At 43.2% G+C, this 24,403-nt stretch overlaps 1 protein-coding gene across 3 annotated transcripts in view; it reads left to right on the top strand.

Moving 5' to 3' along the window:
• The window catches only part of RGS19 (regulator of G protein signaling 19), a 75,562-nt gene that overhangs the window by 41,485 nt on the left and 9,674 nt on the right, over positions 1–24,403 (top strand). For 2 of the 3 annotated variants that reach the window (XM_042461336.1, XM_042461335.1), the window contains exons 2-3: positions 15,860–16,006; positions 17,620–17,759. In XM_042461336.1, the coding sequence (XP_042317270.1) occupies positions 15,977–16,006; positions 17,620–17,759 (170 nt within the window). In that variant the 5' untranslated portion in view covers positions 15,860–15,976. Of the gene's footprint in view, positions 1–4,353; positions 4,403–15,859; positions 16,007–17,619; positions 17,760–24,403 lie in introns of those variants that run through there. The other variant, XM_042461337.1, reaches the window with a different exon arrangement.

Below are 24,403 nucleotides of genomic sequence, written 5' to 3'. Positions count from 1 at the left end.
TTTCAGCACAGAATAAGTAAAGAGATAGTACAGGAATACCTGTTTAACCTAAATGAATTTAAGTCTCCAGGACCCGATAAACTCCATCCAAGGGTATTAAAAGAACTGGCAAATGTAATATCAGAGCCATTGGCAATAATCTTTGAAAACTCCTGGAAAACAGGAGAGATCCCAGCAGACTGGAGGAGGGCAAACGTTGTCCCCATCTTCAAAAAGGGGAAGAAAGAGGATCCCAACAATTATCGTCCAGTTAGTCTGACATCAATACCAGGAAAGATTCTGGAGCAGATCATTAAACAAAGTGTCTGTGAACATCTAGATGGCAATTCCTTAATCACAAAAAGTCAACATGGGTCATGCCAGACAAATCTAATCTCTTTCTTTGATAAAATTACCAGCTTGGTAGATGAAGGGAATGCTGTGGATGTAGTATATCTTGATTTCAGTCAGGCCTTTGGCAAAGTTCCCCATGACATTCTTGCAAACAAGCTTGTAAAACATGGACTAGACAAGGCAACTGTTTCGTGGATTTGTAATTGGTTGACCAGCCGAACCCAAAGGGTGCTCAGCGATGGCTCCTTTTCATCCTGGAGGGAAGTGACCAGTGGGGTCCCACAGGGCTCTGTCCTGGGCCCAGTGCTATTCAACATCTTTATCAATGACCTGGATGACAGAATTGGGAGCATACTTATCAAATTTGCAGATGGCACCAAATTAGGAAGAATAGCTAATACCCCAGAGGACAGGATCAAGATTCAAAATGACTTGAATAGACTAGAAAGCTGGGCCAAAGCTAACAAAATGAAATTCAACACGGAGAAATATAAGGTATTGCACTTAGGGCGGAAAAATAAAATGCACAAATATAGGATTGGGGACACCTGGCTGAATGAAACTACATGCGAAAGGGATCTTGGAGACCAAGTAGACCACAAGTTGAACATTAGTGAACAGTGTGATGCGGCAGCTAAAAAGGCCAATGCAATTTTAGGCTGCATCAATAAAAATGTAGTGTCTAGATCAAGGGAAGTAATAGTGCCACTATATTCTGCTCTGGTCAGGCCCCACCTGGAAGATTGTGTCCAGTTCTGGGTGCCACAATTCATAAAGGACATTGAAAAACTGGAGCGTGTCCAAAGGAGGGCGACTAAAATGGTGAAGGGTCTGGAAACCATATCCTATGAGGAACGACTTAGGGAGCTGGGTATGTTTAGCCTGGAGAAAAGAAGGTTAAGAGGTGATATCATAGCCCTGTTTAAATATTTGAAGGGATATCATGTTGAGGAGGGAGCAAGCTTATTTTCTGCTGCTCCAGAGAACAGAACCCAGAACAATGGATGCAAGCTACAGGAAAAGAGATTCCACCTAAACATTAGGAGGAACTTCCTGACAGTAAGGGCTGTTCGACAGTGGAACAAACTCCCTCAGAGTGTAGTGGAGTCTCCTTCCTTGGAGGTCTTTCAACAGAGGCTGGATGGCCATCTGTCAGGGATGCTTTGATTTGGATTTCCTGCATGGCAGGGGGTTGGACTGGATGGCCCTAGTGGTCTCTTCCAACTCTATGATTCTGTGATTCTATGAAAGGAATCATAGGGCCCAATTCCACTGAAGGAATAACCCGTATCCTGACTCGGGTCTGCCCTACTATTTTAATCAATTCCAAAAGGCCCCGCATTCCCACTATGAAAATGGGGCCTCTTTGGAATCGACTCTTTGGGAGGGTGCGCTTGTCGTTCCCATTGGAACTGGGGAAGACAAGCAGCCCTCCACCAGACCCTTTCTCTCCTTTTCTCTCTTCTTTCGCTCCTCTCCCCTCCTCTCCTGTCCCCTCCCCTCCTTCCCTCCCTCCCTCCCTCCCTTCCTTCCTTCCTTCCTTCCTTCCTTCCTTTCTTCCCCATCCCTCCCTCCTCCTCCTTCTTCTCCCATCCTACCTTCTTCTTCTTCCTACTTCCCTTTGCCGGGCACCCGCCACTTCCCTGGGGCTGGCAAGGCTGCCACTGCTGCTGCACTGCCGCCACTTGCCCTGTGCTGGCTGGCGTGACAGGAGCACCGGCAGCACCGGCAGCCCTGGGGAAGCGGCGGGTGCCCAGTGGAGGAAATAGGAAGAAGAAGAAGAAGAAGAAGAAGAAGAAGAAGAAGAAGAAGAAGAAGAAGAAGAAGAAGAAGATAGGATGGAAGAAGAAAGAGGAGGAAGGAGGGATGGGAAAGAAATGGAGGGAGGGAGGGAGGGAAGAGGAGAGGAGAGGAGAGCAGGGGAAGGAAAGAAGAAAGAAAGGGACAGAAGCACCGGCAACAGAAGAAAGGGAGCAGGGAAAAGGAGAAGAATCGATACCAACCTGACATTCCCACATGTTGGATGTAGGTTGGAATCGATTCTTACCAAAAGGAGCGCAAAGTAACTGCTATCAAAATACCCCGGCCTTTTTGTGTTTACCCCGTTTCCCCCCCACTGGAATCGATCAGATGAGGATCTGAATCAATTTTCAGTGGGAACGAGGGCCTTTTAACTCGATTTTGGATTCGAGGCTTTAGGTAGTGGGAATGGGCCCATAGAATCACAGGGCCATCCAATCCAAACCCCTGCTCATTTTTAAAGACCCCAAAGATGAGGTCCTTCCAAGGCAGTCTATTCCACTGTTAAACAGCTCTTAAAGTATTTTTGTTTAAAGTTATTCCTAATGTTTAGGTATAGTCTCTTTCCTTGTAATTTGAATCCCTTGATTCATGTCCTAGTCTCTGGAGCTGCAAAAAGCAAGCTTGCTCTATCTTCTGCATGCCATCCATATTTATATTTAAAGATAGCTATCATGTCACCTCTTAGTTGTTTCCCAGCTTAAACATACCCAAATCATTCCTTATAAGGTTTGGTTTCCAGACCTTTGATCATCTTGGACACTCTTCTTTGGACACATTCCAGCTTGTCAATATCCTTCTTGAACTGAGGTGTCCAGAACTGGTGAGTTCTGACCAAAAGAGAAATAATCTTGGAAGCCCATGCAGTTGGGGGCTGCAATTTTTCTGTCCCAGGCTGGCAGTGGGAATTTACCAGCTTAGCTTTGTTGCTGTAGGGAAATACTTATAGATAGGAAGCACAGAAGTCAAACCTTTGACTGGTGATGGATGCCAGATGCTGTTGCACAAGAGAGGTCAAGAAAGGTGCTTGTGTGAGCAGGGAACTGGCTGTACAATTATGACAGACTGTGATAACACAGGTCCCCCTTAAAGTAGGTGAAGATGAAGGCATCTGCTCTAGGAAGAAGGAGAAGTGGAGGAAGGAACATCAACAATCTAAGATATGCCAAGGACACCATGCTACTTGCAGAAAACATCACAGACTCAGAACAATTACTAAGGAAGGACAAGAAGGAAAATGCAAAGGCAGATTTAATGATGAATGTAAAGAAAAAATACGGTAATTCAACTTAGATAATGAGAAAATTGAAATAGTTGAAGAGTTCCCATAACAAGTATCAAACATTGATCAGAATGATGAGTGCAGTGATGAAATTAGAAGAAGACTAAGGATGGGAAGGGCAGCTATGAAAGAACTAGAAAAGTTCCTAAAGTGTAAAGATACAGTACTGAGCACTAAGCCAGGATTGCCCAAGCTGTTGTATTCCCCATTACCATGTACAGAATGCGAGAGCTGGACAGTGAAGCAAACAGATAGGAAGAAAATCAGTTCATTTGAGCAATTCTTGGTGCAGTCTCAGAAGATTCGGCAGTGCTGAGCAATGCAGCTATTTAATTATTTATTCATTTTTATTTAATTTATATGCTGCTTTTCTCCCTGCAAGAGACTCAGGATGGCTTTCAGATAAAGGTGGCTCACAGTTTTTGATCCAGAGAAAAGATGGGAGGGGGCTTCATCCTTATCCTTAACTTTTTGACTTCCCTCTAACACTTAACAGGAATGCAAGAATGATTTTTTTAAAAAAGAAACCAATAGCAGTAGCTTAATTTATATAATGTATATGGGGAAAAGGGGGTGTTTTTTGACGAAGAGCTTAAGTCTGGAAACAGGGTTAAGGCATACACAGATCCACTGAGTGAAAATGCAGACCAGTTACTTAAAAACCTTTAGCAACTTAACACAAATTTTTGAATGTTTATAACCAGCTTGCTTCTTTCTGTATCCTATTACATTCTGATCTTGTACAGCTATGTAATTGTTCTTCATTACCTCTGACTATGGTAGCACTGATCCTATCATGCAGTACCTTCCAACATTTCGCAGATGAAAAATGGGACACATTTGGCCAGACAACCTCAGAGCACAGTCAAAATGGGAAAAGCTGTTAATGAGGAAGAACACACAAGCTAAAAGAAGCTGCAGCAGATTGCTTTTGCCTGAACCTACTGGAAAGGGCAGGATTCATTTTTTCCTTTCCTTGCTGCTCTGGTGAGTTAATTAAATGCAAACTACTTTTGCACTTTAAACTCAGTTTGCAGCAATCCCAGGAAGCTGAGGACAAAGGGGGAAGGAGAAGGAGAGAGAAACTGGGGCATTTTAAAAGCAGCTGAAAAAAGTGGAAAGGCAGGGTTAATTGGGACTGACTCTATCAAACAGGGAATGTTGGAAGGTATAAAATATAGTACAGATTTGGAGCATCTTCTACTGCTCCCATATGGGACAGGATTTTCAGGCCCTAAATATGAGGTGTCCCATACAAATTGGGGGCCTGGGCATCCTAACATTTTTGCAGTCTGGAGGTTCGACCAAAAACAGGACAGTTAAGGAGTATGAACTATGAAGCAGGGAGTGAGTGAATATGATTTACATCTGAAGATAGAGATTAATATCCATGGAAGCTCAGGCTCAGATAGATCAGCTAGTCTCATTGATTACCTCTGATTTCTCTTTCTGTACTGTGACAGACTAGCACAGCTATCTCTTTCAAAGCAACCAGGTGAAGAAGTGTGTCAGCATCCAACTCTCATAGGCTGTGCCTTAGGGCTGTGATTACCAGAAGGATGTGGTGAATAAAATGATAATTAGGCAGGCCATATTTTGAGTGTACTAAATTATGTTGTGTGGGGTACAAAAAGAGTCTAGACCCCTTTATAGAGCTGTTAAGCTGTGTGTCATGGAGTGCTAGCTGCTTTAGAAATAGTTTGCATGAAAGCAGGAGGCTGTGGGCACAAATGCAAAATTAAAATTAGAGCAAAGCAATCATTATGGGAGTGTAAGCTTCCCATGCAGCAAAGTCAGGAGAACTTTGGCTTCACCATAAGATGTCCCTATGACGGCCTGTATGGGTGGAGTGTCCCTTATCTGAAATGCTTGGGGCCAGAAGCGTTTTATATATATATATATATATATATATATATATATATATATATATATTAGAATACCTGTATTTGCATATACAGAAAGAGCCATAGAACCGTATCGCATTACAAAAGACGAGAGGCAGCAAGACAAGCGGCTTTTTGCTTATCTTCTTGCATGACGTTGTAGTACTTCCGTTCTCACTCCAGAGGGAGACAACCGTAAACGTGTGCCTTATGTCCTGCTAGAAAGATCCATTTGGCAAAAGTTATGTGTTTATGACTGGCTCCCTCTGGAGGGAGAACCAAAGTACTGCGACGTCATGTGGGAAGGTAAGCAAAAAGCTGCGTCTGTCTCACTGCCTTTCATCTTCCTTTTGCAATGTGATATGGTTCGTAATGAACAGGGTGACCAGATATCCTAACCACAAAGGCACTGCAAAATGTGGAACATTACAAAATAAAAGCTAAACATTTTGAAATTCCTCCTGGACAGAAGGTTGAAATGTAGGACATGTCATGGAAAATGGGGATTTCTGGTCACTTTGATAATGAAACTACTGTAGTGAGAGACTGAGGATCTGTGAAATAGCAGGAATGTAAATCTAGTGCATGGCACAAATCCACACCTTCCACCATTTCACAGATCCTTGTGCCTCTCTCCAGATGATCTCTCTCCAGCCTTGCAAATATGGTACAGGTCTGGCACAGATTAGAAAGCTGGGTCAAAATTAACAAAATGAACTTCAACAGGGAGAAATGTAAGGTACCGCACTTAGGTAGAAAAAAATGAAATGCACAGATATAGGATGGGGGACACCTGGCTAAAGGAGACTACATGTGAAAGGGATCTAGGAGTTCTACTAGACCGCAAACTGAACATGAGTCAGCAGTGTGATGCAGCAGCTAAAAAGGCCAATGCGATTTTAGTGTGTATCAATAGACATATAGTTTCTAGATCAAGGGATGTAATAGTGCCACTCTCTTCTGCTTTGGTCCGGCCCCACCTGGAATACTGTGTCCAGTTCTGGGAACCAGAATTCAAAAAGGATGTTGACAAGCTGGAGTGTGTCCAAAGGAGGGCCACCAAACTAGTGAAAGGCCTGGAAACCATACCTTATGAGGAGGACTTAGGGAGCTGGGGATGTTTAGCCTGGAGAAGAGACAGTTAAGAGGTGATATGATAGCCCTGTTTAAATATTTAAAGGGATGTCATATTGAGGAGAGAGCAAACTTGTTTTCTGCTGCTCCAGAGACTAGGACCCGAAGCAATGGATGCAAGCTGCAGGAAAAGAGATTCCACCTCAACATTAGGAAGAACTTCCTGACAGTAAGGGCTGTTCGACAGTGGAACAAACTCCCTCAGAGTGTAGTGGAGTCTCGTAGTGGAGTCTCCCTCCTTGGAGGTCTTCAAACAGAGGCTGGATGGCCATCTGTCGGGGATGCTTTGATTTGGATTTCCTGCATGGCAGGGGACTGGATGGCCCTTGCGGTCTCTTCCAACTTTATGATTCTATGATTCTATTCCTTATGATCTCCCTAGTCCCCCTCCAACTGGTCAGGTGTTATATCTAAACACATGAAACGTTTCAGAAATTGCTGTTCACCAGTTCTCATTGAGCTTTCTTTATTATTATTCAGCAGATATACTCAAAAGTGCTAAAGTGCTCTGCTATTATCATTAAACATTAGGATCAGTTTGTTTCGGTGCAACTATTTCTCTCCTTGCCTTGCTTACTCTCTGTGAAACCTGTGTCCTGGAAACAATGGCTGCATCTACAATTACTGGCTGTTGCCACATGGAAAAATTAATGCAATTTGACACTGCTCTAACTGTCATGGATTCATCCTAGGAAGGCTTGGGGTTTGTAGTTCGTGGTGGCACCAGAGCTCTCTGCCAGAGAAGGCTAAATATCTCACAAAACTATAAATCCCAGAATTCCATGACACTGAGCCATGGCAGTTAAAGCAGTGCCAAACTGTATTAATTCTGCAGTATGGCGCCAGCCAGTGACCGTATTTATTAGCAGCAGCCATCTTAGCTAGTTTCAGAACAATACAGCCATCCATCCAAGCAGAGATACATTTCATTTAATTCTTACATTACATTTCATTTTGGAAAATACTGGGTTATTTTAATGTAAAATGACCTGGGAGTTCCTGGTAATGTCAAAGGTTCCCAGAAATTATTTTTGGATATTTTTGAATGAAAAAAACATCATGTGGATCTCCAAAATAAAATCCACTTGTACAGGAACAAAACCTGGGACATTCAGACTTTTCCTGCCTGGAAAGGGCTCATTGATATGCATTGGTAAATCACCTTTAAAATTCTAAATAGCTTGGGGCCCCAATATGCTTGTCCAAAGTCCAACTGGAACTGTTCCAGGTCTCCCATCTTTCCTTTGCAACACAAAGTGCAGCCCGGGAACCACATGCTGTCCCTAGGTCCATGTTTGTGGTCCACAGGGGACAAACATTGCCCCACAATGCACTATAGGGATAGGGTTGCCATACGTCCGGACCTCGAAACCGGGGAAAATGTAGGACAAAAATTTCAAATGTAGGACACATTTTTTGGGTGTGTCCTACATTTGAATAGGAGCCTCGCTGAGGGGAGGCTTTCCCTCACCGCTTGGGCCCTGGGCCTCGCCACGATTGCAGCGGGGAGCAGAGCCCAAGCGGCGAGGGAAAGCCTCCCTCAGCTTGCCATATCCTGCCCGGGGGCGGGGGCAAACCGGGGCGGGACCGTGCGGACCCGCCCTAAACCGGGAAAGTCCCGCCCCCAGGCGGGATATGGCAAGCCTATATAGGGAGCATGGCAACATTTTTTGTGTCTTTTTTGGAGGGTGTGGGCCAGTATATAAGCCCAGGAGAAGCATTTAAAAAAAATGACTTTTCGGTTACTTTTTTAAAACAGGAAGCGAACTGGCAACTTCCTGTTGTTACAAAAGGCCTCTCCCGAACTTGTCCCAATGAGGATCAAAAAATGCCCCTCATGGCTTCTAGAGCAGCATTTCTCAAAGTTTTGTCCTCTGGCTTTTTGGACTTCTGCTCCCAGAAGCCCTAGACAGCTTGGCCAACAATCAGGAATTCTGGAAGCTGAAGTTCAAAGCATCTGGAGGACTAAAATCTGGGAAACTCTGCCCTAGATGCTTTGATCTTCAACTCTCATATGCATCATCAGAAAGCGTGGTCAACGGTCAGAGGTTGTGGGAGTTGAAGTCCAGAACATCTGGAGGACCAAAGTTTGGGAACAACTGTTCTAGATGCTTTGGACTTCAGCTCCCATAAGCCTCAGAAAGTATAGCCAATGGTCAGAGATAGTGGGAGCTGGAGTCCAAAACATCTGGAGGATGTTTTTGCCACCTTACATATTTAGAAACAAACTTTGAAAACCTTTTTAAAATTGGCGGACTAGTAAATATGATTGGGCTGTAGTTCCCAGCAGCCACAACCAGTACTGTCAATGGTGTGGAATGATGGGAGTTGTAGTTCAGCAACATCTGGGGCCTGCACTCCCCACCCCCTTCCAGTTGCTAGTCGGTCGTGTCACTTTGGTTGAGCTGTTTTGGCTGGAGCATTTTTCCCTTGCCTTCTTCACTGTATTTGTGACTCACACAAATTGGATCCTGCACCTGGGACCCATTCACACTACACAGTTCTTGCGCTGTTATTCCACTTTTGCTGCCATGGGTCCAACCTATGGAATCCTGGGTTTTGTAGTTCAGTGAGTCATTTGATGCTTATGGCAGCCTCAGCTGAAAAGGAGGAAAATATTTTTAAATTCTTTTAAAATATTTTCCTCCTTTCCAGCTGAGGCTGGCATAAGCATCGAATGTATAACTACATTGAAGGTATAACTGACCCAAATACCCCCATTGTCCCAGTTCAGCAGGGACAGTCCCAATTAATCCTAGGTTGTTCCCTTTTTCTACTTCTTTTAAAAAATGTCCCTGCCATTTGGGGTAACAGTATCCATTGTGCAACGGTGGAGTAGCTGATGTGCCATGGTCCAATGTAAAATGGATACTGACCTGCATTGGGACATTCCCCACTGCACATCCAGGCTGCAGCTAGGAAGCACCAGAGCATGACAAGAGCACCCAGTGTGCATCAGAAGTTCCAGATGTGCATCAGATATGTCCATTGGACATCAGAAGATTCAAGTCATCTTCCAAAGTGCCTGATGCACATTTGAGCACTTGTCAATGCCCAGATGTTCATCTTTTGTAGTTTAGACAGAAATTCATAATAATAATAATAATAATAATAATAATAATAAATTTTATTTACATCTCCCGCTTCTCCCTTCAGATTGAAGCAGGATTACAACAGTAAAAACATCATAAAATACATACAAAATACATCAATCAAAAATGCAAAGGGGAAGAGTTGTTACAGTATTTCTCACAGTCGTAAGAATCGAGTCATCATATTCAGATGTTCAAAATCAGATTAGAGGAGATCCGTTGGATAGGCCCACCGGAAGAGATCCATCTTCAATGCCCTCTTGAACGCTTCCAAAGAAGGTATAAGGCGGATCTCTTCTGGTAAGTTGTTCCAAAGTCTAGGGGCCATCGCAGAAAACGTTTTACAAGAGGTGGTTTTCAACCTGTTTTTGGGGTGTTCTAATATTATGTTTCTGCAACATAGCTATGCTATATGCATCACAGACTGATGCATATAGCATCTAAAGACGCAGCCTTTCAGATAGTCTGGACCAATGTTATATTGGTTTTTATAGGTCGTAAGCATCACTTTGAATTGTGCCTGGAAAGAAACTGGTAGCCAACAAAGCTGTTTCAGCAAGGGAATAATATTTTCCCTATAACCAGCCTCAGTCAGCAGACTTATGTCTGCCTCTTGATTATTCGCTCCTCTTTCTTTACACCCAGCTGTTTCATTTCTGCCACTCACTTCTTCATTGGTTTGCCTTTTTTGTGGATTTCCATAGTCTTTTTCATCAAAACGTGCCTCCTTTGGATGGAAAAGACAGGGGAATTGCCAGATGGACAATCACTCTTGAGGCTCTTTTTTGCCTGGGAAAAAGCACCTGAAAGTGGCTTGGGATCTGCTGTCCATTTGTTGGTGAGAATGGTAAATTTGCTCTGAGTTTCAGTCCTGCTCTGGGATTTAACTCCTTTAAAGATCAGACTAACACCCAGCACAGATCTGCCACCTTACTGACATTGTAGCCACTAGCTGCCGGTATTGATTGATTGACTGATTCATTCATTCAGCTGGTACAAAATGCACTATCTAGACTGCCAACCGGGGGCTGGTTATATGATTTCAAACAGTTTCATTGTCTAAGGGTCTGTTCCTGGGCACAATTCAAAGTTCTCGTTCTGACCTTTAAAACTCTGTATGTCTTTGTCTGGGAGACTTTCAACAATGTCAGCTCCAGAAATGGTTGAGCATGTTCATAACTAATTTTTGGCAGATCAGCAAATCTCAAAGCAATTACTGAGATACTAGAGATTATCCCTGGAATACATTGCGTTTTGGCTATGCAAACATTGTCAGCCAAGTGGGTGTCGAAATGTTTGAATGCTATCTGAAAATGAAATTGAGTGGCTGCCTCTAAGTTGATTTTGCAGCATTTTGAATGGTGTAGTGATAATGTTTTTTGGAATGACTCGTCACTGATGATAAAATATGGTTACATCACTATCCAAAGACCAAACAAAAGTCCTTGCAGTGGGGGCACTCAGGTTCTCCATGGCCAAAGAAATTCAAGGCTCGCAGGTCAGCAGGAAAGGTGATGGTCACTGTCTTTTGGGATAAGGAAGGTGTTTTGATGGCTGTCTGTCTTCAGAAGAGCCAAACAGTTAATGGAGAATACTATTCTAACTTGCTGTGCAAACTAAAAGAAGCATTGAAGGAAAACAAGTGAGGGAAGATGCAGAAAGGTGTTCTCTTTTTGCAGGGCAATGCACCTGTATATATGATTGGCAAGATAATGGCTGTTTTGAAGAATTTAGGGTTTGAGTGCATATTAGACCACACACCCTACTCACCAGATTTTAGAACCATAGAATCATAGAGATGGAAGAGACCACAAGGGCCATCCAGTCCAACCCCCTGCCATGCAGGAGCTCTCATTCAAAGCATCCCGACAGATGGCCATCCAGCCTCTGTTTAAAGACTTCCAAGGAAGGAGATTCCACCGCTCTCTGAGAAAGGAGTGTGTTCCACTGTCGAACAGCCCTTACTGTCAGGAAGTTCCTCCTAATGTTTAGGTGGAATCTCTGTTCCTGTAGCTTGCATCCATTATTCCATGTTCTAGTCTCTGGAGCAGCAGAAAACAAACTTGCTCCATCCTCAGTGTGACACCCTTTCAAATACCTAAACAGGGCTATCATATCACCTCTTAATCTCCATCTGGCTAGTTCCTGTTTCTAAACATTAAAAACGGTTTGAAAGGAAGGAAATTTTTGAATGATTCGGAGGTGATAGCATCAGCAAAGCAGTATTTCCGTGACCAGACATCAGAATTTGTTTTGGAGGGGTGAAAGAAAGAAGAAACAAACTGAACTTCAGGTTAAATATGTGGAATAACATATAAGTTTCATTGTTCTGGGTGATCCCCTTCTTGGTTAGGCTGAGAACTTTTGAGCTTTTATAAATTTTTGAAATATTTTCAAGCTGTGGATGCTTGAATCCATGTTTGAAATATCTGTAGATACTGAGGGCCCACTGTACACTCCAGAGTGCCATAGTTGCCCCTGGCTCCACTTGATGCACAGTTTGCTTCTTCTTCAGCAAATATAAAAAGCAATATGAGTATCATTTGACATGCAGTTAATAGCTGAAAGCCAGTGTTATGTAATGAAAGATCAACTGGAATCCATCCTTATGCAAAACGTGTGTCCTGGAATTCCATCTGTCCTTTCTTATGGTTGGAAGTGACCTCCCTTACGTCAAGCTGCATGACACAGTTGTGAATCCTGAGCAGAACTGAGGCATGGTACAGACAGCGCAAAAGCGCCGTGCTGGCGCCAATTTTAAAGCTAGGGACCGCACGGCAACCGCACGGTCCCTAACTCTAACACTGCCATTGTTACGTAAGCACTACACGGCAACTGCACATTGCCACACAGCGCTTATGTAACGGGTGCGCCAGTGGCACGCTCATTACGTTCCAACTTCAGTGCAAAAAGAAACTGTTTTTTCTTGGTTCTTTTTCCTGCAGAGGGAAGCCACACGGTTTGATGGCTGTGGCTTACCTCCAGAGGAAATTAGGTTGCCGGCAAGCTGCCCTTTTCAGGCAGTCTGTCCCACGCCTGAGAAATGTTACTTGTTGGGACCACAAGTCCCATGATCCTTCAGTCTTCATAGCTTTTGGTTTTAATAGAAACAAGTAGCTGGTCCTCACTCCACTTACTGCAATGAGTTGTATATTGGGGAACACTGGACTCATGGCTAGGAAGAAACTGGGGAGACTCAGCCATGGTTTAATATTGTTGACCAGTGGCAGCTGGTAGTTGACCTGTCAGTAGAATGTTGAATCTGTTCTGGGTTTTACTCAAAACATTACACTTGTCCACAGTGGTGAATTTTTCAGCACCTTGCATAGCTCCTTTAAATTCTACACTGCAACATGGAATGAGTTCGCCACCACAAAGCATGGAAGCCATTAGTTAGTAAAGCAGTCTGCAGTGATGTAGACTCAAGTTGATTGACTCGGACAAGTAATTTCAGTTACTCGAATTTGCATAAATGATGCACTGGCTTGACTCAACTTATGACTTGCATATTCCTAGTGATCAACTGGCTGGTGTAATTCACCTTCTTAAGCAAATGGGGCAATATCCACCTACAGAATGTGGGATGCATTTCTCGGAGGGGAACAGCAAATTCATTAGGCATCAAGCTTGAGGTGGAAGGGTCCTTCTAAAGCTTTTGAAAAGTGAAGTCAAAGGCTTTCACAGCCAGCATCCATAGTTTTTTGTGGGTTTTTCGGGCTGTGTGGCCATGTTCTGGAAGAGTTTATTCCTGATGTTTTGCCAGCATCTGTGGCTGGTATCTTCAGATGCTGGCAAAACATCAGGAATAAACTCTTCCAGAACATGACCACATAGCCCAAAATACCCATAAAAAAACTATAGCTTTTGAAAAGGTTTAGAGGGTTCTTCTGATGTGCAGCAGGAACAGACTGTTAAGTAAACCTCAAGCCCATTGCTTAATGCATTTGCTGTTCCCCTCCAAGAAACGTGCCCTGCCTCCTTTTTTTTTTTTCTATGAAAAATTGGCTCCCAAACTTGAGACTTGACTTAAAAGTAGCTTGTGAGGACTTGAGACTTGACTTGAGACTTGAAAGTAGAGACTTGAGAGTTGGAGTAAAAGACTTGAATACATCCCTGGCAATCTCGCCTTCCTTGCTTGGATGTTAGAAGGATGAAGTGGTCCAGCTGTGTGGTGTCCCTCCCACCTTGAGCAACCTTGGAGTTACTCTGTTGAAACCACTGTGTCTGAGGAGTTATGGGACCTCCTTTGTGATAGTATTTTCACGTCTACAAGTTATCAGATCCTTACTTGGTGGTTATGTCATTGCTCTGTCTGTTTGTCTCTCTCTCTCTCTCTCTCTCTCTCTCTCTCTGTGTGTGTGTGTGTGTGTGTGTGTATGTGTGTGTGTATATATATATATATATATATATATATATATATATATATATATACACACATACTGTATGTGTATATGTATATGTGTGTGTGTATATATATGGGCACCTCAAGTGTTCACACTTGATAAAAAGCATTTTCAAGACACATGTGCTTAGTTGGATTGCTGTTAAATACTCTGCATAAAGCCACTCTCAGATTTTGAGTTTCTCCCTGGAATGAGGGGGGTCTACCTACAATGCCTACCTATAAATCCTTGTAAATTTCATTCTTGATGGTGAGAACAATAAATTTACCAGTTTTACTTCTAGCTGAGTGAAAGTAATAAAAAATAAAGTTTTACAAGACTGTCAATCCTGCGGGTCTTCTTCCACGCACAAAAAGTGCCTGTGGTCTTTTGCACAGAAAACAAATTTCTGGGAAGAAAACAAGTTTCTTGTCCAGAAAACCCAGATTTCTGTGAAAAAATAAAATAAAATAAAATCTGTGTGATGTTATTTCCTGTGCAGAAAATCCAGGTTTCTGTGCTGGTTTTCTGCACAGAAATTGCCATTTTCTGCATTTGAAATACGTGCCTCTTATATAACCCCAATTATCCATCAATGTCCAGATAGACAAGAGAAGTTTTATCTTGATTATCTCCTTGCAGACTGCAGCGAATGTATAACTTTTACAGTTGCTAAATTCTTTGCAGCTGCTATTACTAGTCATAAAAAGTTTTTAAAGCAGATGCAGTAATCGATACGGCTATAATTGTTGCAGATAGATTATGTAATAATTGCCCTATCATCTAAATCTATACTATGCAACTTTGTTTAAATCGATTGATTATGTTAATATACAGGAATTTGTACAAGTTTTATATTTTAATAACTTTTTAATATAATAGGATAATCTGTAACCATGACCTTGAAATGTTTACTCCAGGAGATAGGTCTGTTTATAGTTATCTACCCATATCTACATTCTGAACCGGTATCGTATTTTTATACACACACACACACACACAATTTACTTTTTGGATATTCTCTAGGTTGGTGTTGTAATTATACGTTGCTTATGCTGTGTGTATATGAGCATATACTATTCTGATGCTCGTTCGCTGTTTTTCTTTTTCTTTTTGTGCTGGTTGTGCGCCATAATAAGTATTCATTCCATTCATTTTCTGCATTTAAAAAAAACAATGCCCATTTATTTTGTGTAGAATAAGTTCAGAACTGCACAGATTCTCATCTGTCTAAAATTCTCCTCTTCAGAGTTTCTTGCCACTTAAGAATCTTAAATTGCAGGATTCCATAGGAAGCTGCCAAGGCAGATAAAGTGGAATCATAGTGCTATAACTGTGTAATGTGAAAGAGTCCCAGATGAGCATGTAGGCTGAACCCATTGTGTCACAGCTGCTCATAGGATATGCATGGAAACTGAGGGACCTTGTGCCATTCTGAGCCTGAACTACCTACCTCTCAGGGCTGTTGTGAGGGTAAAGCAGGAAGGGAAGGGAAGTAAGCCCTGTGCTTATCCTAGGAAAGCAAGGATGTAGTACATTCAAAAGCAACATATACTGTTTAAGATTAATGTTTGAATACGATAGTTTATTTAATTATTTTAAACTTTTTAATCACTATTGCTTTTAATCTGAACCTGGTTTTAATATACACTTTGGCTCCTGTGTTGGGAGGAAGGCAAGATATGAATGAATGAACGAATGAACGAATGAACGAACTAGCAACAAATCACCTCGACTAGAGTAGGCCCACTGAATTTATGGGATTTTCCTATGTGTTGACTGCAACCATTGGCCCCATGGGTCTAATATAGTTAGGAATCACCAACCGGATGCCAACCTATAGTTTAAAACAAAACAAAGCATGGGATTTCCTAAGTGTGTGGTGTTCAGAACTCACCAAGAGAGAACTGTGTTGGGATGATGCTAAGAGCGGTTGTCTTTCTCTTTCCACAGGTGCCATCCCATAAGCCTCAGGGGCCCTAGGAAGGGCCGGTGTCAACGGGCCACGTGGCCAGCCCTTGGCCAGACGAGACAGCCACAGTGGTCCACAACGGCTGAAGAGAACTGCTCATGCCGACTGTTTATGAAGTGGGGAAACAGGTGAACTCCTGATCTTGTCTTACAGTAAGGTCTTCATTAGAAAGATGGTGTGTTTATGTGTGTTGGTGAACATTTTGGGCAGCACTGAAAGGGACTCCATTCTTAAGATTTATCCCCTTGCTCTGGTTAGTTGCATCCCAAGATGGTGGGAAGAGTAAGCTAATTTAACAATTCAATTCCTGAACTGGCCTTGTTGACCTGTGGCAATGCTTATTATTATTATTGTTATTACTATTATTATTATTACTATTATTATTATTATTTCTTATCTGTCTCTCCCCATGGCTCAAGGAGTTTAACATAGTTAAAACACAATCATTACATAAAATACACATATTAAACTCCATCTCTATGCAATATTTATATTACAATACATAGGACAATCATTAAATATAAAATTCATGTTTAAAATTCATGATTAAAAACTGCCTGGATAGATAGGTCTTCAAATGTGTTCTATATTTTGACAGCTGGTTTAGCTATCAGACCCCTTCCAACTGGTCATTCTACAGTTTTGGGGTGCCGATGAAAGTTTTCCCCCCTAAATGTGCCAGAGACTGGCACCATATTTATGTCCATTGACTACAACTCTTTCTTTCTTTCCTGGAAAAGTACTACACACCAGCAATCACAGCTCACAGATGGGCACCAGTCCATGGATCACCATTCTTAGTGCTGCCCTAAGTGACATCAGCCTGTTGTTGTTTTGTGTGCCTTCAGGTCATGGTGACCCTAGTGCAAACTTATCGCAGTGTTTTCCTGGCAAGTTTAGTTCAGAGTGGGTCTGACATTGCCTTCTTCTGAGACTTGAGAGAGTGTGACATGCTATCATCACCCATGGATTTCCATGGCTGAGCTGGGATTCAGACCTTGATCTCACCAGAGTCCTAGTCCAATACTCAAACCACTACACTACACTGACTATGCACATCAACCTGTAACTAAATCTAATAGGCCAGGTAGCATCTTGACATCATCCTGTTTAATACATGATCCCTGATTGGGTGGAATCAGCCATGTGATTGACACAAGAGGAAGCTTCTTTGAATGCAGCTGGCTTTGCTTGCCAATCCATTTGTCTCCATGAGGTCAAACAAAGACAGCCAAATTCATTCGCAGGAGTATTTTGTTAATTATGTGATCCCTACTTGGCTGAGATTATCCACTCACTCACAGGTCAGAAGAAAAATATGATGAAATTCCATTGACACCTTTTAAAGGCAGGTTTAAAAATTAATTTAATTATAATTATATTTAATTATATATTTTTTAAAATGTTTCTTCCCTACACCTTGGTGTAGTTTTGCTGACATGCCGACTTTTCCTGTTAATTGCCATCAAGTTGGCTTCAACTTCTGAATGAGGGACCTGCAAGAAACCCTCTTCATATCTTGCAGACTCAGAACCCTTGGCTTCCTTGGTTGTCTATGTGTTGTGCAGCTTCAGACTCTCCTTTCACCTTATAGCATGCCAGCAGCTGAGCATTCTTTTAGCTTAAGTCCAGTTGCATCATTACATACAGCAGTACTCGTAGTTGTCCTCCGCTCTTCCCCAGTAACTGGTTGAGTGCCTTCTCTCTCTTACCTTCTCCATTTTGCTTCCTTTCTTGATAGTACCCAGAGCCAGAGTACCCGGAGAGACCCCTTCCAATGTCCCAGCATGAGACTTCTCCAACAGCACTGCGACGAGCCAGCAACCATCGACGGGCCAATCCCTGCTGCCTCTGCTGGTGTTGCTGCTGCAGTTGCTCATGGTAAGTATGGTGTGCAGACTGTGATTGGGAAAAGTCTGGTATGGACAGGATGGAAGTCCTCTGCTACTATTGAATATAATTGTTTGCGTTACCTGCATGGGTATATGATTACCTAACAAAGCCAGAAATACAGGGATCTTTTGCGATAGCCCATTTCATGTGTGGTGTGTTTATAAACTGGGGAGAGGAGGTAAATCCAGTTCTCCTGAAGTACACAGGTAGCCACATATCCTTCCTGATAGTTCCATCATTCCGTCCCAGCTTGTGTATGTTTTTTTCTCCCATTCTAAACATTTAAATGCCTCTCCTAAGCCTTATTTAATGCCAGTGGAGGTTGGCTCACACTGAAAGTAAAGATGACTAAACTGAGGCTGTTATATACTTTGGATATAACATGAGATGATATGACTCATTGGAGAAAGACAATAATGCTGGGCCTAAATATTCTAAAGACACCCATTCCCATCTGATATTGGAAGCTAAGCAGAGTCAGCCTTTGATAGTACATGGATGGGAGACAACCAACAAATACCAGGAGGTGTAGACTATATTTCAGCAGGAAGGAACTGGCAAAACCACCTTTGAGTATTCCTTGCCAAAGAGAACCCTGTGAAATTCATGGGGTCACCATAAAATGACAGGCAACCTACACACACATGCAAACTGGAAGGTACTAGGAAAAGAAGAAGACTACACTATTTGTTTGTTTGTTTGTTTGTTTTTCCTGTCTTTCACCCAATATAGGGACTCCAGGAAAATTTCAAACAGTACAAATTAAAAACAATGCAATGGATGAAACGGATTATCTGGATCCATTTCAAACTGGCTTCCGGGCGGGTCATGGGGTTGAGACGGCCATGGTCGCCTTGGTCGATGATCTCCGTCTGAGCGCTGACCGGGGAAGCGTGTCCCTGTTGGTGCTCTTGGACATCTCAGCGGCTTTCGATACCATAGACCATGGTATCCTTCTGGGTCGCCTGGCTGAGGTGGGAATCGGGGGCACTGCGCTCCAGTGGTTCCGATCCTACCTCTCTGGGAGGTCCCAGATGGTGCAGCTGGGAGACGTGTGCTCCAGCGAGCGGGCCCTTAAAACCGGGGTCCCTCAAGGAGCCATTCTGTCTCCCATGCTATTTAACATTTACATGAAACCGCTGGGAGAGATCATCCGGAGACATGGGGCGCGGGGTTATCAGTACGCTGATGACACCCAGATTATTTTCTCTATGTCTCCGACTGATGCAGTGACCGGGGATGGCGTCTCTCCTCTCGTGGCCTGTCTGGAGTCAATAATGGACTGGATGAGGAAAAACCGACTCAAACTGAATCCAGAGAAAACGGAGGTACTAGTGATAGGTTCCCCCGGTCCAGGAATGGCGGTGGTTCCACCTGTCCTGAACGGGGTCACGCTCCCTGTGAAGGACTCCGTGCGCAGTCTGGGAGTGCTTCTTGATTCGTCGCTTCATCTGACTGCTCAGGTGAATGCGACGGTCAAGAGCACTTGTTACCAGCTTCGGCTGATTCGCCAGCTGCGCCCATATCTGGACCGGAGGGACCTAGAAACTGTGGTACATGCTCTGGTAACTTCGAGATTGGACTTCTGCAATGTACTCTACATGGGGCAACCCTTATACCAAACTCGGAAGTTTCAAATGGTACAGAATATGGCAGCCCGGCTGGTCACTGGTGTATCCAGGACCAGCCATATAACACCTGTACTTAAAGACCTTCACTGGCTGCCCGTTCGCTTCCGAGCTCAATATAAGGCGTTGGTTATTACCTATAAAGCCCTAAATGGCTTGGGCCCAGGATACCTAAAGGACCGCCTCTCCCCGTACAATCCGCCTCGCACCCTCAGAACATCTGGGCAGCAATTGCTGAAGGTGCCTGGGGCCAGGCTAGCTTCTACTTCTAGAAGGGCCTTTTCTATAGCTGCCCCAGCCCTTTGGAATACGCTGCCCACCGAGCTCCGCTCATCTACCACCCTGGCCCAATTTAGGAAGGATCTCAAGACCTTCCTATTTAAGCAGGCATTCCCCGATTAAGATCCTGTGGGCCTCCCCTCCTCTTCCGTGGCCATGAGGACGGGCGATGGGGCTTTTATTGCTGCTTTTAGTTTTATTGTTGTACTGATGTATTGGTGTTTTGTGTTTTTAACTTGTATTTGTGTGCACTCATTGCACTTTTGTAAGCCGCCCTGATCTTTTTGGAAGGGCGGGATAAAAATAAAGATTTTATTTATTATTTTATTTATTAAAGGTGTGATTATAAAGTTTTTTAAAATTACACAATTTATCATGTTAAAAACATTACACAATAAAATTATTGAAATGCATTAAAACTATATACAATTTTGATGTCTGAATGCTGTGCATTTAGAAGCCCAACCCTTATCGGTTTTAACAAGCCAGATGACACAAAAATGTTTTTACCTCCCTCTGAAAGGAGAGCAGGGATGGGGCCATCCTGTCTGCTCTAGGGAGCGAGTTCCAGAACCTGGGAGCAGCCACCAAATCAGCTTGAGAAGGTGACAGGACAGAGAGAAAGGCCTCTTTAGAAGATGGTAATAATAATAATAATAATTTGTTTTATTTATATACCGCTATTCCAAAGATCATAGCGGTGAACAGCAAGTAAGCTAATTTGCCCCCAACAGTCTGCGTACTCATTTTAGCGACCTCGGAAGGATGCAAGCCTGAGTCGAGCTTGGGCTCTTTTGCTGGTCTTGAACTCGCAACCTTGTGGTTTTGAGTGCATGGCTGCAGTACAGGCATTTAACCACTGCACCACCAGGGCTCCAGGGTAGTGCTCTAATGGGTTCATAAACATGGCCACATAGCCCGAAAACCCTGCAAAAACTATGGTTCATAATTACATATACAGTCCTTCGATTAACCTGAACCCAAGCTGTGTATTGATTTGTTCAAGGAAGCCACAGCCCTTGTTTGCAAGATCTGAGCAGAGCTGATGATGACCAAGGGGTTGGGAGGTCTCTCATTCAAAGTCGACTTGATGGCAGTCAAACCCTGGATAAGAACCCTTAACACAGTGATGGCAAACGTTTAAGAGACCGAGTGCCCAAACAGCAACCAAAAGCCCACTATTTATTATTTATATGCCTCCCAATCACTGGGAATCCGGGCGGCTTACAACAGAGGGGATAATAGACGGTTCCCTGCCCTCAGGCTTACAATCTAAAAAGACACGACACAAAAGGAGAAGGGAATGGTGGGAGGGGAGGGGATGAGCTCCAACATTCTTCTCTCCTTCTGAGGCCTGGACCAAGGCAGATGGAGGGCTCTTCTTCTTCATGCTAGCCCTGATGGAGCTGGGCCAGCCTATTCTCTCCCTCACAGGCTGAAGGATGACAGTTAAGGAGGGATGAGATACAAGGGGCAGAGGCTGATGAACTCTGGCAAACTCTGTGCTGAGGTGACAGCATGTGTGCCCACAGAAAGGGCTCTGAGTGCCACCTTTGGCACTTGTGCCATAGGTTCGCCACCACTGCCTTAACACCTGGATTCGCCACCCTACTAAGAGACACCAGCTGCAGTTGGTATTTTGGGGCTCAGCTATCACTGGATTGTGCTCCCTCAAGAACTTTAGTAGAACTGAATTCATTTCTGAGGGTGAAAGAGATGCTCCACCCTTCCTTCACACTGATCTTAAAAATAATGAAAGATTGACTAAAAACAAAACTTCTTGTTTTGTTGGACCCATTATTGCCACTCTGGTAGGGTGCAGTGGTTGAAATGATCTCTGCTCCTTCTGCAATTGTTTTCTTTTCTTTATAAATAAAATAAAAATTAAAACTTTTTATTTATACCCCACTTTTTGTTAAAATAATCAAAGTGGCTTACAACAGTTAAAATAGTACATCCATATATACAAAGTACCCCCCCTTAAAAAAGATTAAACAATATAAGATTTAAAATTACATAAATATTGAAAACCAATAACAGTAGCAGAGTCATCATATATATGTGGGGGAATCACCACATGGCCGAGTAGTTTATTCTGGAAAAGCCTGCCGGAAGAGATCCATCTTGACAGCTTTCTTGAAGCTGTCTAAGTTGGTAATTTGACGGATCTCATCCAATTCCATAGACTGAGAACGGTTGCAGAAAAGGTCCTCTGGGAAGTTGCAGTCAGTCTGGTCTTTATAGGTTGCAAATAAATTCTTCCCAGAGGACCTGAGTGTACAGGGCAGATTATATGGAAGTAGATGAGCCCTTAGATAAGTTGGCCCCAAGCCATGTAAGGCTTTAAAGGTGTCAACCAACACCTTGTACTGTGCCCGAAAACTAATAAGCGGCCAGTGGAGTGACTTCAATATTGGTGTTATATGGTCACTCCTGGATGTTCTTTAAAATATTTATGTCCTGCTCTATATCATGAGATCTTAGTTGCCCATCCAGTTCTAAGGGATTAGTATGGATGGTTCTTGGTTCCCACCTCAGTATCAGCACCTTGTATGCATTTAGTTTGGACTAAAAGCCAGAAGGAGTCTCCTTCTTTTGAGGTCTTTAAACAGAGGCCATTTGTCGGGGATGCTTTGATTGAGAGTCTGGCCACATCAGAATCAAAAAGCTAGCTTAGATAGACCAGGCGGACTGTCATTCAGTTCCAAGATGCTGGTTCCTACATTATGGGAAATTTACAGACGGTTGCCTGGGCCTTTGCTGACTGATGTTCAGCTGTACTCTTTGGGATGGGCCACATACTTCAGCGTGTTTATCGCTGGAGGCAAATCGGGGGAGTGTTTGACAAAGTAAGTATAAACGCCATCTTGAACAGATGGTCTTATATTTGTGCTTCACAGTGTGCGGAGGCTTTTGAAACCACTATGCATCCAGTTTTGTTTGGGTCTGGGAGTTTCTCTGTGTGTGCTGGATTTAGGGTATTATGTATTGGCTAATTTCCCTGTGATCTGTTTTAGTAAATAGCAGCCTTTCCTAGCTTAGGCTGTATGGAGTAGCATGTCTGGATCCATCAGCCATTGCTATATTTTGCAGCAGGGAATTTTACAGTTCTACTCAGTGCTGTGTGTGAAGAATGGCTTCCTCTTATTTGCCCTAAATCTCCCATCTTTCAGCTTTGGCTGACCCTGGGTTCGAGTATTAAAAAGAGGGGACATAAACATCTCCATTTCTACTTTCTCCACATTGCACCTGGATTCAGAGATCTTCTGGTATCATATTCATGCATATGTTCCCTAGGGACAGGGGTGGGTAACTGTAGATGGGCAATTTTTAATTCCTCTCTCCTCCAGTGGACCACATTGGTATACCCAGTGTGACCAAAAGCGATGTTATGTCATGTCCAGTTTTGAATTTGACAGATCTTTTTCCTTTGTGGTGGAATATGAAGGCCAGAGGCAAACCCATTTTGTTTTGCAGTGGTTTTGAGACACTGTGGGTGCTTCTGGAAGTGAAAAATCACTACCATTAAAAATGTGCAGTCTAGGGTTTTTAGAGAGTTTCAGGAGGGGCCAAAGGTCTCATGCAGTCACACTTGCTCCCCTCTGGCCCCCAAACATTACTGTCCTTTTTTATCTGATGCAGAACCCCTGTATTTCAGTATTGTGTGAGCAGGACTGGGCATATGATGCCATTGCACATGGTTGTGCCTTGTGTGTGCTTTCTCATGTCCTTTGTGCATAGTTGTGCATGCTTGCACATTGGGTTCACGTAAATTGAGCCAGATCACAAACCACTAACGAAGTGGTGTGAGATAAGCTGTGAGAGCCAGCATTGCATAGTGGTTTCAGTGTTGGACTAGGACTCTGGGGGACAAGAGTTCAGTTCTCCACTCAGTCATGGAAACCCACTGGTTGACCTTAGGTAAGTCAGCAATTTCTTCCAGCTTCAGAGGAGGGCCGTGACAAACTTCCTTGGAGTGACTCTTGCCAGGAAAAGCCTTTGATAGATTCAGCATAGGGTCATTATAAGTCAAAAATGACTTGGAAGGCATGAGTAATGCTTGGTCTCCTTGATACAGGATCTTAGTTAGAGTGTCTGTTTTGCTGCAGATCACTGATCAGCCAATGATTCCAGTGGGAAGAGGGTCACAACTCAGTGGCAGAGCACAAACGTTGCCTGCAGAAGTTACCCAGCATTCTCTTTAAAAGAAAGCTTCCAAATGGCAGGGCTGGCAAAGACTTCTACCTGAATCCTATACAGTAGAGATGGGAAACTGTGTGGAAGGCATTGTTCCCCCACCCCCCCCCCCCCCCCGCATGGACCACACTGCCCACAGCAAGCCCAAATACCCCCATTTTCCTCTGCAGCCCCTCTCAAAATGAGACTAAAGAGACTGCAGAAGAAAATGGTGATTCTTGGACTGTTGTAGGAATGGAGTGAGGATGTTTTTATATGTTTTAGATACTTCATAATAAGAATATAATAATAATAAAAGTTTGTTTATATCCCGCCCCTTGAGGTCAATCAGGGCGGCTAATAACGATAAAATACAATACATTGTAGATCAAAATTCCCTCCCCCCCTTAAAAAATTATTAAATCAATTATAATTAAAACCAACTAATTAAACAACATTAACACATACACATTATTACAAGACATAAACAAAACAGAACAAAACAAATAAAACAGTAAACTACGGTAGCATTTCCAAGGAGGACCTTGG

This window comes from Sceloporus undulatus, chromosome 4 (genome assembly GCF_019175285.1).
Source record: "Sceloporus undulatus isolate JIND9_A2432 ecotype Alabama chromosome 4, SceUnd_v1.1, whole genome shotgun sequence".
Classification (NCBI taxonomy): Eukaryota; Metazoa; Chordata; class Lepidosauria; order Squamata; family Phrynosomatidae; genus Sceloporus; species Sceloporus undulatus.
The sequence above is the reverse complement of the archived record's forward strand: the minus strand, read 5'-3'. Positions and strand labels throughout refer to the sequence as shown.